Source organism: Sphaeramia orbicularis, chromosome 15, assembly GCF_902148855.1.
Source record: "Sphaeramia orbicularis chromosome 15, fSphaOr1.1, whole genome shotgun sequence".
NCBI classification, from domain to species: Eukaryota; Metazoa; Chordata; class Actinopteri; order Kurtiformes; family Apogonidae; genus Sphaeramia; species Sphaeramia orbicularis.
The window spans coordinates 29,294,504-29,310,317 of NC_043971.1; the positions used below are offsets into that span (position 1 = coordinate 29,294,504).

At 39.0% G+C, this 15,814-nt stretch overlaps 1 protein-coding gene across 1 annotated transcript; it reads right to left on the reverse strand.

Moving 5' to 3' along the window:
- Positions 1 to 246: 246 nt before the first annotated feature.
- On the reverse strand, positions 247 to 1,113 carry olig3 (oligodendrocyte transcription factor 3). The gene has a single exon (XM_030156585.1). The coding sequence runs from the start codon at positions 1,111 to 1,113 to the stop codon at positions 247 to 249; it is 867 nt and encodes a 288-aa protein (XP_030012445.1).
- Positions 1,114 to 15,814: the final 14,701 nt, after the last annotated feature.

The window sequence follows — 15,814 nt, forward strand, 5'->3', positions numbered from 1 at the left end:
ACTGGTTTAGTCAAACACAACAGGATTCAGACAACTTTTTCTTTTTACCTTCAATTGGCAAAATCATCAGTCTCTATAAGTCCTTGTTACAAGGAGGAAAATAACACTTTTCTCATACGTTAAACAAGAAAACAGACAGAACAGCATGCACCAGTGAGGCCAAATTAAACCCTCATGCCCTGAATTCTCTATTTACAAATAACACAACATTCCAGTCTGTGCGGGTCTGTCACACAACTTTGGGCATCATTTCATCACGTCCTTGCCCTCCCCTGTGAGTCTCGTGAGGCTGGTGGAGGTGATGGGGATGTGAGGAGGGGGGGGCACCTGGCAGATGGTGCAGGGACACGGCAGTCCTGCCCAGTGCTGGAAGCCGGAGCCCAGTTGAAGGGCCGGGGGCGCAGCCGGGGAGCCCTTCATCAGTGGGTGAGGCGCACGCATAGACGTGAGCCCGGGCAGCGTACTGGACAGAGTGGACGACGTGGACGAAGACAGCGCGCCTCCGAGGAGCGGGTGCACCTGGTGCGCAGCTGCGGCGGCGGCAGCTGCCGCGGCGACGGGGCCCCCGGAGTGTCCACCGGCGCCGGCGGCGTGCGCCACGGTCCCACAGTGGAAAGCGGAGTGCTGGCCTCCGTAAATCTCCCCCACCAGCCGCTTCATCTCATCCAAGGAGCTGGTGAGCATCAGGATGTAGTTCCTGGCGAGAAGCAGCGTGGCGATCTTGGACAGCTTCCGCACAGAGGGCCCGTGTGCGTAGGGCATCACCTCCCGCAGGCCGTCCATGGCCAGGTTCAGGTCATGCATGCGCTTCCGCTCCCGGCCGTTAATCTTAAGGCGCAGCGCGTACATCTCCTCCTCTGTGACTTGTTTCTTTAGTTTGTACTTGCTGCTGCTGCTGTTGCTGCTGCTGCTGCCCACTGACTTGGCGTCCCCAGACCGGGACAGGTGGTCACCGCCGCTGATCTTCTGGCGCTGCTGCTCACCGCCCTGGGTGGAGGAGGACACGGAGGAGGCGAGGTGGTGGTGATGATGGTGCGGGAGATGTTCTCGAAGAAACATGCCGTCCATGTCCGGGGAAGAGGCTCTGCTGCTCGGGCTGGAGTCTGAATTCATTTTATGGGTTCGCTTCCGAGGTTGTTGGGTAGGAGGTCGCTGCTGGCTTCCTCCCTCTCTCTCTCTCACTTTCACTCTCCTCTCTCTCTTCTCTCCTCTTTGCCTCCTCTCTCTTTGTCTCTCTCCCTGGAGCTTTTAGTCACTCTGGTCACCTGATGTTGTCTGTATCCCGTCTTGTCTGTCCCACGTTTATCCTTTTTATCACATCAGTGAACACTGGCTCTGTGACTGCCGGCTTCCTCTGCGTCTGCCTCTGTTTCTCTGCGGTGAGGAGGACACTGATAGAGGCTATTTATATGAGCGGGCAGACAAAAGCGGCTTTCCTATTCAGAACGCCTCGTTAGGAGGATGACGTGCCCGTTAGAAAAGGGGCGGTGTGCTTTGACTGTCCCAGTGACCGCGGTGCGCAACCATTCACTGCCATTGTCAGGACACTGTTGGGGGCACAGCGCGCTTCTTCTTCTTCTTCTTCTTCTTCTTCTTCTTCTTCTCTTCTCTTCTCTTCTCTTCTCTTCTCTTCTCTTCTCTTCTCTTCTCTTCTCTTCTCTTCTTCTCGAGGATCATTTCACTTAAAGTTACTCTTCCTTCGACATACCGGTCAGTTTTACTTCTCTTAGATTTTAGTTCATGTTACTGTATATGTTAGGCGTTAAAGTGATGTTGATAGTCTGAATTATTTGTAAAACTTCCTTAAAACTGGAAATGTATTCGAGTTATATTGCTTTGTCCGTGCGTCGTTTTGGTTATGCGCAAAATAGAGTTTACGCATAAAATTACGCATAGAATAACCTCATGGATTTGTTGCGTGATGTAAATATTTATTTAAAATATGACCAATAATCACTCTCAAACCCAGGTCTTCAGCCTGTCAGACATTCAACTCCTTCGTCCGGTGGTTGCCTGAGGGAATGAGGAGGAATGGAAGGGAAATTGCTTTCCCACTGAGCGGCTCCTGCAGCCGCAGGGGAGCAGGGCCTCTGCACGGACAGAGGTAACATGCCCGCTCCGACACTCAGCACTCTGCTGGCCATATGGCAGCATGTGGGCGTCAGTGTTTGGCCCCAAACACCATGTCTGGACCTTCATAAAACTTTGTCTTTAATTATTATTTTTGCATTTTGCTACAGGGTGATTTTTAATTTATTTTAATAGAGAGAAAAAAAAAAAAAGACAAAGACAAAGACAATACTACTACTACTACTACTACTACTACTACTACTACTACTACTACTACTAATAATAGCAATAATACTTATTATTATTATTATTATTATTATTATTATTATTAATAATAATAATAATAATAATAATAATAATAATAATAACAACAACAACAATAAACTGGATCTTCAGATGTTCATGTCATGTACTAAAAAGTTTTACTTTGTCACAAATGTTTCTTAATTGTACTGTTATTATCTATTAATTGTTTAAATCAATTATTTGCACGTTATAGTTTTTGCAGTATGCAGTTGTTGCCCAAAAAAAAGATGTTTATGTTATTTTCATTATGATTCAAAAATAATCTCAAAGATAATATAAATTTTATTTGTAACACTAGGCCGTTATAAATAAATTATGAATATGTAAATCAATAGTTAATTTATTAATAATAGTTAATTTGCAAATAAAAAGTTGGCTATACATAGATTATTTTTGTATTTTGATGAAAAGTATAATCACAAAAGCTAAAGTAAAGTTTAATATTGTAAATAAATAGCACAGTTCAGTACATGACATTTCAGAAGAGTGTGAATCTCTTTATTAATGTTTGAACCAAAGTGATAACAGTATTAAAATATTGGGACAATACATTAAATTGGGTCAGTATTGACTATATTAAGCTGCTGAGAGTGCTCTCTCCACTCTGAAGAGTCTACTCCAGATCGGTTTTGTCGAGGTGGAGTGGCACCAACAATAACATGTGGAAGTAACTGAAGCACTCGTCCTTCTGACCAAAAACCTCAGCATCCCTCCATCCATCCATCTGTCTGTCTGTCCGTCCATCGGTCCACCCACCTACCCACCCACCCACACAGCCAGCCAGGCCAGCACTTCAAACCTCGATAATAAAGTCTGTCTCAAATTCTACTTGGTGCTCTATCCTTTGCCAATGAGATCCCCCTCGTAGAACAGTAAAAATGTGTATTCACGGCCTCATTGTTGGCCCAGCAAAAGAGCCCTTCTCATAAAGGTGCTGCCAATGCAAAGAAAAGCTCTGGTCGGCTTTGCTCTCTCTTGGTGGCATTTGAAAGTGTAAAGCTTTGAATACCAATTGCTTGAACTGGACATATGTGAATCCGCTGTAAGCCTACTAATCCTGTCCCCAAGTGTTTCTTTGTGTGTGGGGCAGCCTCGCACACCCAAGAGAAAGTGTTCCTAATCCGGCCAATGTGGAAAAATGTGTGAATGAGAGGCAGAGCTGAGGGAGAGCTGGATCCTGCTGTAGGTGCATGTGTGTGTGTGGCTGGGTCAGGTATCAATTTGTATAGAAACAACTGCTGGTGAATGACATTTTTACTTTATGTATTTTGTTGTACATGGGTGTATGTGGGCTTGTGAGGCCCATAGCTCCACACCACCCAGGACACTGGTCTAAATGGAGGCAGTTATTCACCGTTCCACAGACGACGGTCGCAGCAGGTCGCCTCTAATGTGCTCTTTTCACTGCGTAAAGCTCTGTGCTTTCCTTTTATTCCTCTGTTTGTGTCTTTTTTATCTTCCTCTCTTTCCTCTCACTCTGTTTCTCCTCCGTTTCTCTGCCTGCCTCCTCTTTCCAGATCCGTACTTTTTCTTTTTCTTTTTTTTTTCATAAGTGCCTCTAACTCTCTGCCCTCTCACATCAGTTTTGTGGGCAGCAAAAGGACAGTTAGTTTTCTGTGTGAGTCTGCAGGCTCTGCGTTGTCGCTGAGGAGTTGGAGTGAGCATTAATTGGAAGATGTGCTCCTTCCAAGATCTAACACATAATTAAAGACCAAGAGATCTGAACCTGCTCTCCTAAAACAACCTCTTCTCTCTGTGTCTCCATCTCCTGGGTGGGCCCGGCCACGAGGCCCCCTCTAATAAGCCCAGGGCAGTAAAGAGTGAATGGAGGTGTTCCTCTGGCAGAAAGTAAAAGCAGTGCAGCCCACAGTGCTGTCTCTGTCACACAAACAGTGTCGGTCGAACACCTCTGAGCTGGAAAAAGAAGGGAGACAATGCACACCCGGAGGGAGACACAAGGTCAAGGTCTCAGCCAAAGGTGTCAAGGTTGGCTTCACAAAGTAACCTGTTACAAAGAACTGATACTGTGTCTGCAAAGTGATCGGTTTTGCTTGTATTTTGGTTGAAATGTGTCTGGTTTACAGTTTTTCATATAATCACCCTCACAATGGTTTTAGAGATTTTTTAACGATATCCTACTGATAAAAGGTCTCTATATTTTACAGTTTTGCCTATAAAATGTTTCCATCTATCTGCCTTACACCACTATCGAACAGACAAAATATGATACAGGACAGATCCACTCTGCATATAGGTTACTCCTGTGACCTAATGGCGTAGTTTTATTCCAGGACAAAACAAAATGAGCAACATCCGTTGGCAGTAAATGCTGTTCATAAAGATAATAAAGTCTTAATTTCAGAGATTCTCACTAACATCACTCTAATATTGCCCAACACATTTATGAAATGAGCTCTTGCATTACTTCCAGTGTTTTCTCCTCACACGTTAGAAATTTCATTGACAATACACAAATGAAACAGTGTATAAGCCCATTCAAATGCACATTAACATGTTTTTGGTGATGCTGACATGTCCCTTAAAAATAATCTTGTTTTTATCCTGACAATATGAAAGTAAAATTCTGTGATATCCCTTTAATTATTTGTAAACCTTTATATACAAGAAGAACTGTGGTTTTGAACTATGTGAATTAAAAATTTAGTAATTTTAATCAGCTAAATGCATGTATAGTCCAACTGCTGAACTTTAAGTCTTTTCATGTATCCCTTCAAAGACGCCATCAAATCACAGTTTGAAGTTTCACATAAAGCGGGTGAGGTTGAGGCATTAGAACGGCAGATGGAAGACAGCAACAAGAGTACTGACGTCTCTGAGTGAAGCCAAGAAAAACACTAAGCTTACATTGGGGATAAAAAAAATAAAAGGTGCACTGTTTCACTCAGTTATGTTTGGGTAAGTTTTAAATAAAGTATGTTTCTTCTCATTTTTCTTTGGACCAATTCTGGGTAAAAGTGGATATCAATAAGATTTGTGTCTTTCTCTTTCCTGTTTTCAGTTTTCTGAAAAGTAAACAAACCTTCAAATTATAGAAAGCCTTTAATTAAGGAGATGATCAAACGGTTAAAAGCTCGTTAATTACAGACCTCACAACGATCTCCGCCAACATGAATATTGAGGTCCTAATTAATATTTGTGGGGCTGTTTTGTTCTTGGAAGACATTGGCGTTAATTAGGCAAAAACAAGTGAAATTAACATTTCAGTAATGAAAAAACATACCTTCATGTTTTTATTTCATTTGGTCTGCAAATGTTCTGATGCAATTCTATCATCTAAAAGCTTTCTGAAGCATGTTGATGATGAGCTTTATCAGACTGGAGATTATACACCCAGTTGGAGACGTTAAAGTTTTAGCATCAAAAACTCAAAGACGATTCTGCTTTGAAACTTTGGCAAAGTTTGCAAACAGCCACAGTATGAAATGTTGAGAGTGAAATCCAGATTTGTTGTCAGATTTTTTTCATAACTGCATAAAAAACACACACGTTTCTCTTTGAAAAAGAAAATCCCTCTTCAGCACAAGTGGATCCTCAATGCTTAACCTTCATTATCATCATCCTCAGTATCCTCCTCACCTCGGTCATCAGTCATCATCCTCCTCCTCTTTATCATTGTATCACTCACTCACACACATACACACACACATACACATAATATGCCCAAGCAACCCATAGAAACACATACAGGTGAACACACACACACACACACACACACACACACACACCTACACACACACTAATACACACACATATACACACCACTTAACCAGTCTCCAGCCCGCCCCACCAGCTTTTGCAACAAGGTTCTCCTTTTAACTGTCCCTTTCAGTGCAGGACAATTGGCCACCTCCCATCGCCTCCTTTCAGGCTGCAGCTCCTCTTCTCCCCATTCTGCTCCCTGTGTCACTTTGTGTCCGCTTCGCCCCCTCGCAATGGGTGCACATGACCAGAAAATGAAGCAAGCGGAGGGAGAGCCCGAGAATGAAAACGAGTATGTTTGTGTGTTTGAGAGAAAGAGAAGCAGCAGAGAGAGATTAACATGTGTGCTTTAAGCTGGTGAGAGAGGGCCCAGGGAGGGAGTGAGTGTGTCGATCTCAGCCTCAGAAAGGTTATTATAGAGTAGATGTGGCATCGGTGTACCAACAAATCACACATACTCACCATTCACACGCTGTCAGCATCTGCAAACATAGACTCCAAACACACGTGCATGTTCAGTTATCTCAGGCTGCAGGATGAAAAGCCTCTGGTTAGTGTTAATTATCTCATCATTAACTGCTAATGAAAAAACAATCCAAACAGCTCTTCTCCTGCACTCTGAGCTCACTCTTCCTCACCCAGAGGGGCCTAGAGATTATTAAGAGGGATAAGAGGACAAATTCAATATCAGGTGCATAAAAGTTACCAAATTCAGTGACACAAAAATGGACAAAAGTGACCAAGTAAACCTTTCTGCAAAAAAAAAAAAATAAATAAATAAATAAATCAGTGAGTTAGTGTTCTGTGGACACCTTTAGATGTATTATTAATGCATTGACTATTAGGAGAAGAAGTAACCACCACAATGTGAAATATACACACAGTAAAAGTTCTGCATTCCAAACTTAGTACTATGTAAACACTGTGGAAAAAGTATAATTATGTGGAAAAAAACACCCAAAGGCCTCTTCTTGATTTACTGTTAAATCTGATGTTTTTTCTACTGCAAATAATTAAAGTTGGGCTCTTTTTAACTACTTCATATAGCAATGCATAGGCTACAGTAAGATCATCATATGTTGTACTGTGAATCTTTAAAACATTAACTTTTCGTGGGTTCAGGAAGACAGGCCTGTTTTTGTGAAGAGGTTATGAAGTTTGTCAGCCCATGAAGAACATTCACAAATATAAAATATTTTCTCGAGAGCATAGGAAAGTTCCTGCCTACATTCCAATCCCTGACTTCCAGAGAGCTATTAATGGTGATAAAGTGGCGAAATTAGTTTCATTTGATTGTAACAAACCACAAACCAGTGTCTGGTATTTATTATTTTATCTTTTTTTTTTTTTTTGCATTTTATTTAATGTTTTTGTTCTCATACCTTTATATATCTTATTCCCCTCACTGCTTACCCCCCTTTACTCAGTTACTCTGTCACTGATGTCTGTGCAGTGTGTATGTGTCTCGGTGGACTATAGAAACACACTTGCAATTTGGAATCAATAACACTATCTGTATCCATATCAGTATCAGTATCAGTATCAGTATCAGTATCTGTATCTGATACTGAGACCTACTACTTTTGAAGACATGCAGTTAAAAGAGTTAGAAGTATGAGAAAATGAAAAATCCAAACAGATATACACCATGATCTCAGCATCTGCCTATGAGCTTTTTGCTGAACCGTTAACACCTACCATAAATACAGGCTGCGGTGTGTTGAACTTGCTCTTGAACGGTTGTGAAGGTCAGTGCTTCCTTCCTTCCTTCCAGTGGGTGAATGAATCGGCGGTGGGCCTGCTGATGAGGAGGCAGCAGCTGTGATATAAAGCTGCTAACTCAGATTGTTCATCGTTGCAGCTTGTCAAAACTGAAAGCAGACCTTATTTTCTGGGGCTGGAAGGATGAATTGTCAAAGAAATTAATCTTTTGCATATTTTAGTGTTCTGAGGGGAAGTTTATGGTATGAGAAAGAAAGAGAAGAGAGAAAGAGGAGAAGAGATTCAACTTCATCAAACATATCATCTGTCCTGTGACTGTGCCTCGTGACATCAGTTTGCTCCTGTGTACAGCACTTTTATATTTATGTGTCTGCTCGGCCACACTTTTCTGTACGTGTTTGAAGGCACGTGTGGCATGTGTATGTGTGTTTTGACTGCAAGCAGCAATAATAAAAACCACACCAGCACAGGCCACATTTTTCAAGTTTGTTTGACGCATTTAAAATGCTAATAACCAGTTTATTATGTGCTACATCAAATGCAAATGCTCTGTTTTACTGCCGTGAAGTTGGGCCGACGTTAGCATTTGCATATCTTATGTCTGTCTCCTTAGCATGCATGGAGGAACTGGATAGTGGGCAGACTCCCAATAAATAACATTAACAGGCACATTAGATAAACAAGCTCCAATGATGCTACTATTAGGGAATGCAGAGCCAAAGACCGTTTAAATGTAGGTGTTTGACACAGCAGCATATGGTGTGCAAATTCCCCCAAATCAACCAAACGCCAGCGTTATCTGGAAATGTCAGGGAGAGCAGACGGATTGAAAAAACATCGCTTTAACGGCAGCCGCTTTATGATGTTGAGAAAATACTGCAGAGGAATTTGCCTCTTTAAGACCAACTGGCGGCTGGTGCTCCTTGTGTGTATGTGCATTATTGAGACAAAAAAGCAGTTACAGCAGTAGTTCAGGCCTCTAATTGTACATGAGAAACTCAGTCTGTTCGCTTTAATGTTTGGTTCACCCTAAAGTCATCATCACTTTGAGGAACAGTTCAGATACACGCTAATATAAGAAGTAAACATTCCATAAAGGAAGCCATGCATTACAGTTAAAGCATCTCTGACTGTCAGCGCAGCAATGCATTATGGATATGAGACGTGATGACAGTTTAAGGTGGTGCTGAGACTGCGCTGTGACATGATGACGGTCATACAGTTGGTCAAACCTGCAGAAGTTTGTTTAAGGTTTTAAGGGGAGATCCTAAAGTTTGCAAAGATAGAAAACAGCTTTAAAGGGAAGGGGCAGAGTTTATGAAATCATCATCATCAGCTTGAACGAGTAGTTAGAACAAGATAATAATGATACACAGTGTCACTGAAATAATATATTTTACAAACCAACATACTTCAAGTTTTTTTTTTTTTTTTTCTGGAGACCCATTTTTATGACAGTGTGACTTAGATCTAGTTCATGAGAGGAGTGAATCTGTGCAATTTGTACAGAAAACCTGCAATTTTAAGAGATAAACAATGTAATAATGACTTAAGCGAGACAAAATAAAAGCATTTGTGCAGAATTAACAGGCTTTTCCTCTCATCAGTAAAACAAACAGAATCTGCCCTTGCATTTTATTTAGATTCACTGACACAAGTACAATTATTAAACAGGCAGAGAAACATTCAGAACTGTCAAAAACAGGTCAGACACCCTCCCCCACCCACCACCCCCGACCCACAGAATGTCATAATCCAGAATTTGAAAACAAATGTTATACTTAAATAGATAATACAGTTGCTGAAAACATTATCAGGCCACCCTTGTTTTCTTCAGTTTCTTGTTCATTTTAATGCCTGGTACAAGTAAAGGTACATTTGTTTGGACACATATAATAAATATAATATAATTTAAGAGCTGATATCCAGCTGTTTTCCATGTTTTCTTGACAATAGCCAAAATCACTTCAGTTCTTACATCAGTATCTATGGCATTGTACTGACAAAAACAGTGCTTCCATGTTTTCTTTTCTGTCTGTTTTAGTCACATGATACACACAGGAGTTAGTACTGGATTGCATAACCATTGTTTTTGATGACTTTTGATGGTCTAATAAAATTTTTCCACGACTGTAGGTGTCCAGGGTGCATCAGTTGCATAAATCCTGGATTAAAGGAGTTTAGTCACAGTCCTAAAATACAAATTGAGCTGTTGCTAATGAGTGAATGCTATCGATGCGGTCCATAGTCCTGGCGTGTCTTAGATACTGAGCTAAATATTCACTAACGGATTTACAATATATCTATGGTTCCTCTTCTGTAGCTCTGTCCAAGGTGTGTTTGAGGGAGCTTGCTCCATCTGAGGGTCAAAGGGCAGACATGTGTTGTTTGGGAAGTGTAAAAACAGCACAACTGCTCCTACATTAATATACACTCAGCCAAACCTTTTTATTTGAAGACACAAAATGGACCAAATTCCCAAAAGTGTATCATGAATTATGTCTTTTACATTGTTGTGTTACGCCTGCAGCATCATTTCTGCCCTTTATGGTTTTGTCTCGTTGCATCTTTTATTTTAGTCATTTTACTTACCTTGGTTTTCACTGTCACATATTTTATGTCATTTTCAACCTGTTAAGTCATCTGCTGCCTGTCCTCTAGATCTCACATGACTGTTGAATTATACATTTACATTCTCGTCTATCTTAGTTGTGAACCCATGTCAAATTTGGGTCACAAATATAGAAAAATTGAGTCAAATTTGTTAGTTGGATACTGTTGTCAAGATACAGCACAGGGTCTGAATAGAAATGATATAAATTAATGATGTGATGGTATTATTGTGGTATTTTCAGCAGGGTTTCTTTAGTTATGCAACATGATCAAGAATATTGAACTCCATTCATAAAACATACACACAAGTCCACATGTCTGTAAATAGACTTTTACTCATTTTTCAGATCAGCTGTTGAGCACAAATCTGTACTTTAACCCATAAAGACACAAACGTCCACAGACAACCAAAAGCATCTACTGATCTAAAATGTTTAAAACCTGTTGATGCACAAATTCTATCAATACATGTAAATAATTAGTGTAAAATACAGTTTGTCGTCTTTTCATGGTCATCAGATATGACTCATTTGGACGTTCAGGAGGCTCCGTAGTTGCCATGGAAACACCGTCCTCTTCTACAACATTGATTCACCAGTAAAACCCATGGAGTTTGAGCAATGACAGTGGATGGACACACTGAGTTTATGTTCAGTTAATGACAGATCTGACTGAAAAAGTCACATTTTCTTCAGTTTTCTGTGGTTTTGTTATTATAACAATCAACTTTAATCTGAACTTTTGTGAACTTCTACATGATCAGTGAATTAAATATAGGAAAATACATGATTTACACTGAAATAACACAAAATACAGAGGATAATATTATAGTCAGTGGTGATAAATCACTCAGAAAGGTTAAATAGAGAGAAAAATCTATTTGGAAACTGACACAAAAGTAGCACTGGGTCTTTATGGGTTAACAAACAACAGTGTTACAGTATCGTCTAAGTGTGGAAGTGCTGTGTCATCATGTGAATATGTAATTTTAAGGTTATTTCTCCTTAACCCCACATTCTCCTTCCTCTTTTCTCCTCAGTCCTCCTTCCTTCTGTTGTTCAAAGGTCACTAGTGGTGATGCTGAGACGCACCATTCACTGTAAACTCAGTTACTTAGTGTCACCTTCATACCACAAACAAAATGCTGAAGTGTACATGTTAATGACGTCTTTTTGCCACTTTCTCTATCCTCCTTCCATCCTGCTGATAATCTCAGCGCCGTTTTCCCCCCTCTTTCTCTCTCTCTGTGCACCTAATCCGCTCCACAGCCGTGAAAACTCTCCATGATGAAGAGATGACCCGTTCTAATCGGTCCAGGCCACCACCCACACACACAGCACAGGAGGGTCCGGCCAAAGACGCACACACACCGACACACACATCAGACCTGGATAAGCTTGCTTGGCTTAGGGTTTATTGCCATATAAAGACTTTCTGATCAGTTGAGTTGTGCTGGGAACACATTGTTTAAACTCCTATTATGACCCTGATTTGGTCTTAACAGCAGGTTTATAAGACACTGGAGTCTGCTGTGGTCTTAGAGGACGAACGGGTCATCATAGTCTGCCACAAATACTGGTTTAGTTTTATGCATGGTTTCTATATTGACCATTGTTGGAGCTAAAGTTATTTTGATATGTTGGCTCCTGGTTTAGAGACTACAGGACAGTACAGCCTGTTTTACCACTTTAATTAAACTATTAACATTTCACATCCCTGATCCCCTGAGGAAATGGTTTCACTTATTAAATAAAAATGAGCAACATTTATGTAATTGTGGTAATATTTTCAAACAGCCACTAGTACGATTTATTCTAGATTTTTATTTTTTTCCATATAAATCATGTATTTTCCTTTATTTAATGCACTGATCATGTAGATCAGGGGTGGGCAATTAAGTTTCCTATGGGGCCACATGAGAAACTTGGACAGTTGTTAAGGGCCAGATCAATACACTTGCCGCTCTCCTTAATATATATCTCGCTATATATAGTTTACTATAATACAAAAACAGTAAATTCAACAATACAATAATAAAATGAAAATGTGGAGCACAGAATACAACTATTTAATGAATATTCACAAAAAGACTTTCGAAAATGTGCAAAACCAGCCCAAAATTAACTTTATATGAAAAACTATGAATGCATCCAGCTTTGTTTGTTTGCATATCACAGTTCCTTTTCTTTACCTCTGACTTCAGTAAAGAAATACTTTCAAGTCCATGTCTTGTTAAAAACTCTGCATTCGGAATCAATCGTTCTTCTTTTTTTGCTGTTAGCTGACATCTTCATGAGTTGAAACTGACCAACAAACCAATCAGTGCATAAGCCTTATGCAAGTACAGAAAGTATGTGTGGAAAAAAATGGTAAATTAGCAGATCCTTCAAAATAAAAGCAGTGGCGTTGTATTGGTTTCATCTATTATGATGATATATATTTGCATTGACTTTTAATTTGCCAGTGACCTCATGTGGGCCAGTTAGGGTTAGCTGTCGGGCCGCATGTGGCCCCCAGGCCTTACAATGCCCAGGTCTGATGTAGATGTTCATAAAAGCTCAGGTTAAAGCTGAGGGTTATTATATCAAAAACTGAGAAAACTGAAGAAAAAGTGACTATTTAGGCAGTAGATGTCATTAAGTGACCATAAACCTAGTGTGTCCATCCACTGTCACTGATCAAACTCCATGGGTTTTACTTGTGAATCAATGTTGTAGAAGATGACGATGTTTCCACAGTAACTACAGAGCCTCTAAAAGTCCAAATGGGTCATATCTGATGACCATGAAAAGATGACAAACTGCATTTTACACCAATTATTTACATGTATTGATAGGATTAGCTGATCAGCAGTTATTAAACAGTTTTTTTCAGTAGATGGTTTAGGTTGTCAGTAGCTGTTTGGGTCTTTATGGGTTAATTTATTTTTTGATAAATTCTATTTTAACTAAATATGACTGAATAGTTTTTACCTAATTTCTTCACATATGAGAACTTTAGTGGTTTAACACTTTAACTGATGCTCATAGTTAATTTTACAGCAGTAAAATGAACTTAAGAAGTGCAAATGCAAACAATTTGTTTAAAAGTAAATTTTTCAAATTTGTTTCTTCAGTGCAGTTTTCCATGCAGGCTTGACTGTATTAATAGGTTGTTGCTCTTAGTCATAATATTTTCTTAAAAGTTTGTTTCTTAAACATTTTGAAAGCTCCTAAAAACAGTTGCAAAATGCTGGAATTACGTTTTCACTTTTTTTTTGTATCATGAATCCTCTGCTTGGTTTTAACTCACTTCTTTGCCTTGTGCTGTTTAATGAAAGGTTTCGTGCAGATGATGCAGACGTACATGAACCAGGCTATCACCTGACAAGGCAGCAGAGATCCTTCTTACATGTTCACATCAGAAGCTCTAATGTATTCATCTTGTATAGAAGTTTTAGAAAATCTGTCTCTGTTGGCATAAAGGGCAGTTAGAAAATATAGTTTACATTAAGATTTCAAAATCAAGATACAGACTGAAGAACCAGAAGAGGTAATTAATTCCAAGGTCTTAGGAATCGCCTTGGGTCAAGAACAAGAACATTACAAACAGACCACCACTGGCCTTAATTTTATCAACAATAATCCTCCATGCAAATCAGTTATTTATGCAGTCAACAATTTTCACTCATTTTTACCGAAGATGTGAGAGTTTCAGAGCTCTACCTGATAAACCCAAAGAGAAGACAGCGACACAGAAACTGGGAGAAAATAGCACATCATGATGAAATGAAAGCTAACCGATTTAAAGGCTTTAAATCAGGAACAAATTTGCAACTGAAATGTTTCATATAAACTCTTTTCTTCAAAGCTTACAGGCTGGATCAAAACAAACCAGAGCTGCATTTTTAGTCATAATGTACTGTATTTTGCTGTAGTTACACATCTGTAGTCTACTGTGGTTATATGAGAATGAACATATTTGCATATATATTATACTATGTGTATGTGAAACCCAAAGAGACAAGAACTAAAAATTAGCAACATCAAATATTTGTGCACTGTCAGTTCTATGCTTTGTACAGGAACTGAAACTGAAACTGCACTGACAAAATCAAATAGATAAATTTAGATCCTCAAAAGACAATGAAAACAGAAGAATCTGTACACTGCAAGTCGGTAATAAACAACTCATAACGCTAATGATTTACACAATTTGGACATGAATATGAGCAGCAGGAATGTGACAATAGCTTTTTGGAGAATGGTGAATTCCACAACTCCATGCTGGTGTAATATAGACCAGAAAATCATTGCAAGACCATACATTGTTAAGTACTGTTACAAGATAAAAGTAAATGACACCTGATCACACAACTGATGTGATGGCATAAGAAGTCTGTTTTCAAGGTAAAAAAAAAAAAAAAAAAAACACAAGGAGATAACACTAAAATATCTCTCAGTGAATCTGAGTGTTTTATTTGGTATTATTCTATTATTAACCCTTTCATGCATAGTGGTCACTACAGCGGACAGCTATTCTAGAGCTGTTCTCTTATCGTATTTTCAAGGATTTTATTGTTTTAGTTCCATATCAGCCAACACAGTAAACGTTTATGCATCATCGCATACACACTCAAAAAAATAATTAAGCCAAAAATGTTGACTTTATGTATTTTAATTACATGTAAATTTTCCATGTAATTTTATTACATAAGTTTAATGTAAAGAGTTGCATTTAATACAATGTTTTTTCTATCATATTGAGTCAATATGAATAAATTAAATACCTTCAGTCAGATTTGCTTTAGTTAATGCAAACTTTTACATAAACTGTGTTTGACTGTGACGCTCAGCCTTTTTATGTGATCTAGTAAATAAAGTTTAATTTACTTGTTTAGATTCACTTTATACTAAGCATATTCACGCTATGTTTGACTTTTTTGGGTAAATAAACTTTAAATTTCATATATTTCAGTTACATTTTACTTTAAAATATTACTTCATGTTTATTAGAGCCAAGAATAATTTTTTTTGAGTGCACTGCAATTCATACCATTACTGAAACTTTCCTGCTCTTGATAAACCTGATCTGCAGTAACATGTTTGAGTGTATCTCAGGTGCTTGTTATTGTTGTTAGACTGTCATTAACATTAATTTCTTTTTTTTTTTTGCATATAATCTCCATAAAGTGAGTAATAACTAGTATTATAGTTTGTTAAAATGTGACAAAACATCAGATTAACAACATTTTAAAAATTATATCATAGTTTTCACTCAGCGTATCAGTAAATACATGTTTCTTTGCTTCAAAAATTAAATGAGCTGAGTGGATATTTTTGCAACTCTATGAAAAATAGGCTCATAAAAAACTATTTCAATCGCATTATTTATTTATTTATTT

Coding starts and splice junctions, on each gene's coding strand:
- olig3 (XM_030156585.1), bottom strand. CDS start 1,113: ATGAATTCAGACTCCAGCCCGAGCAGCAGAGCCTCTTCCCCGGACATG.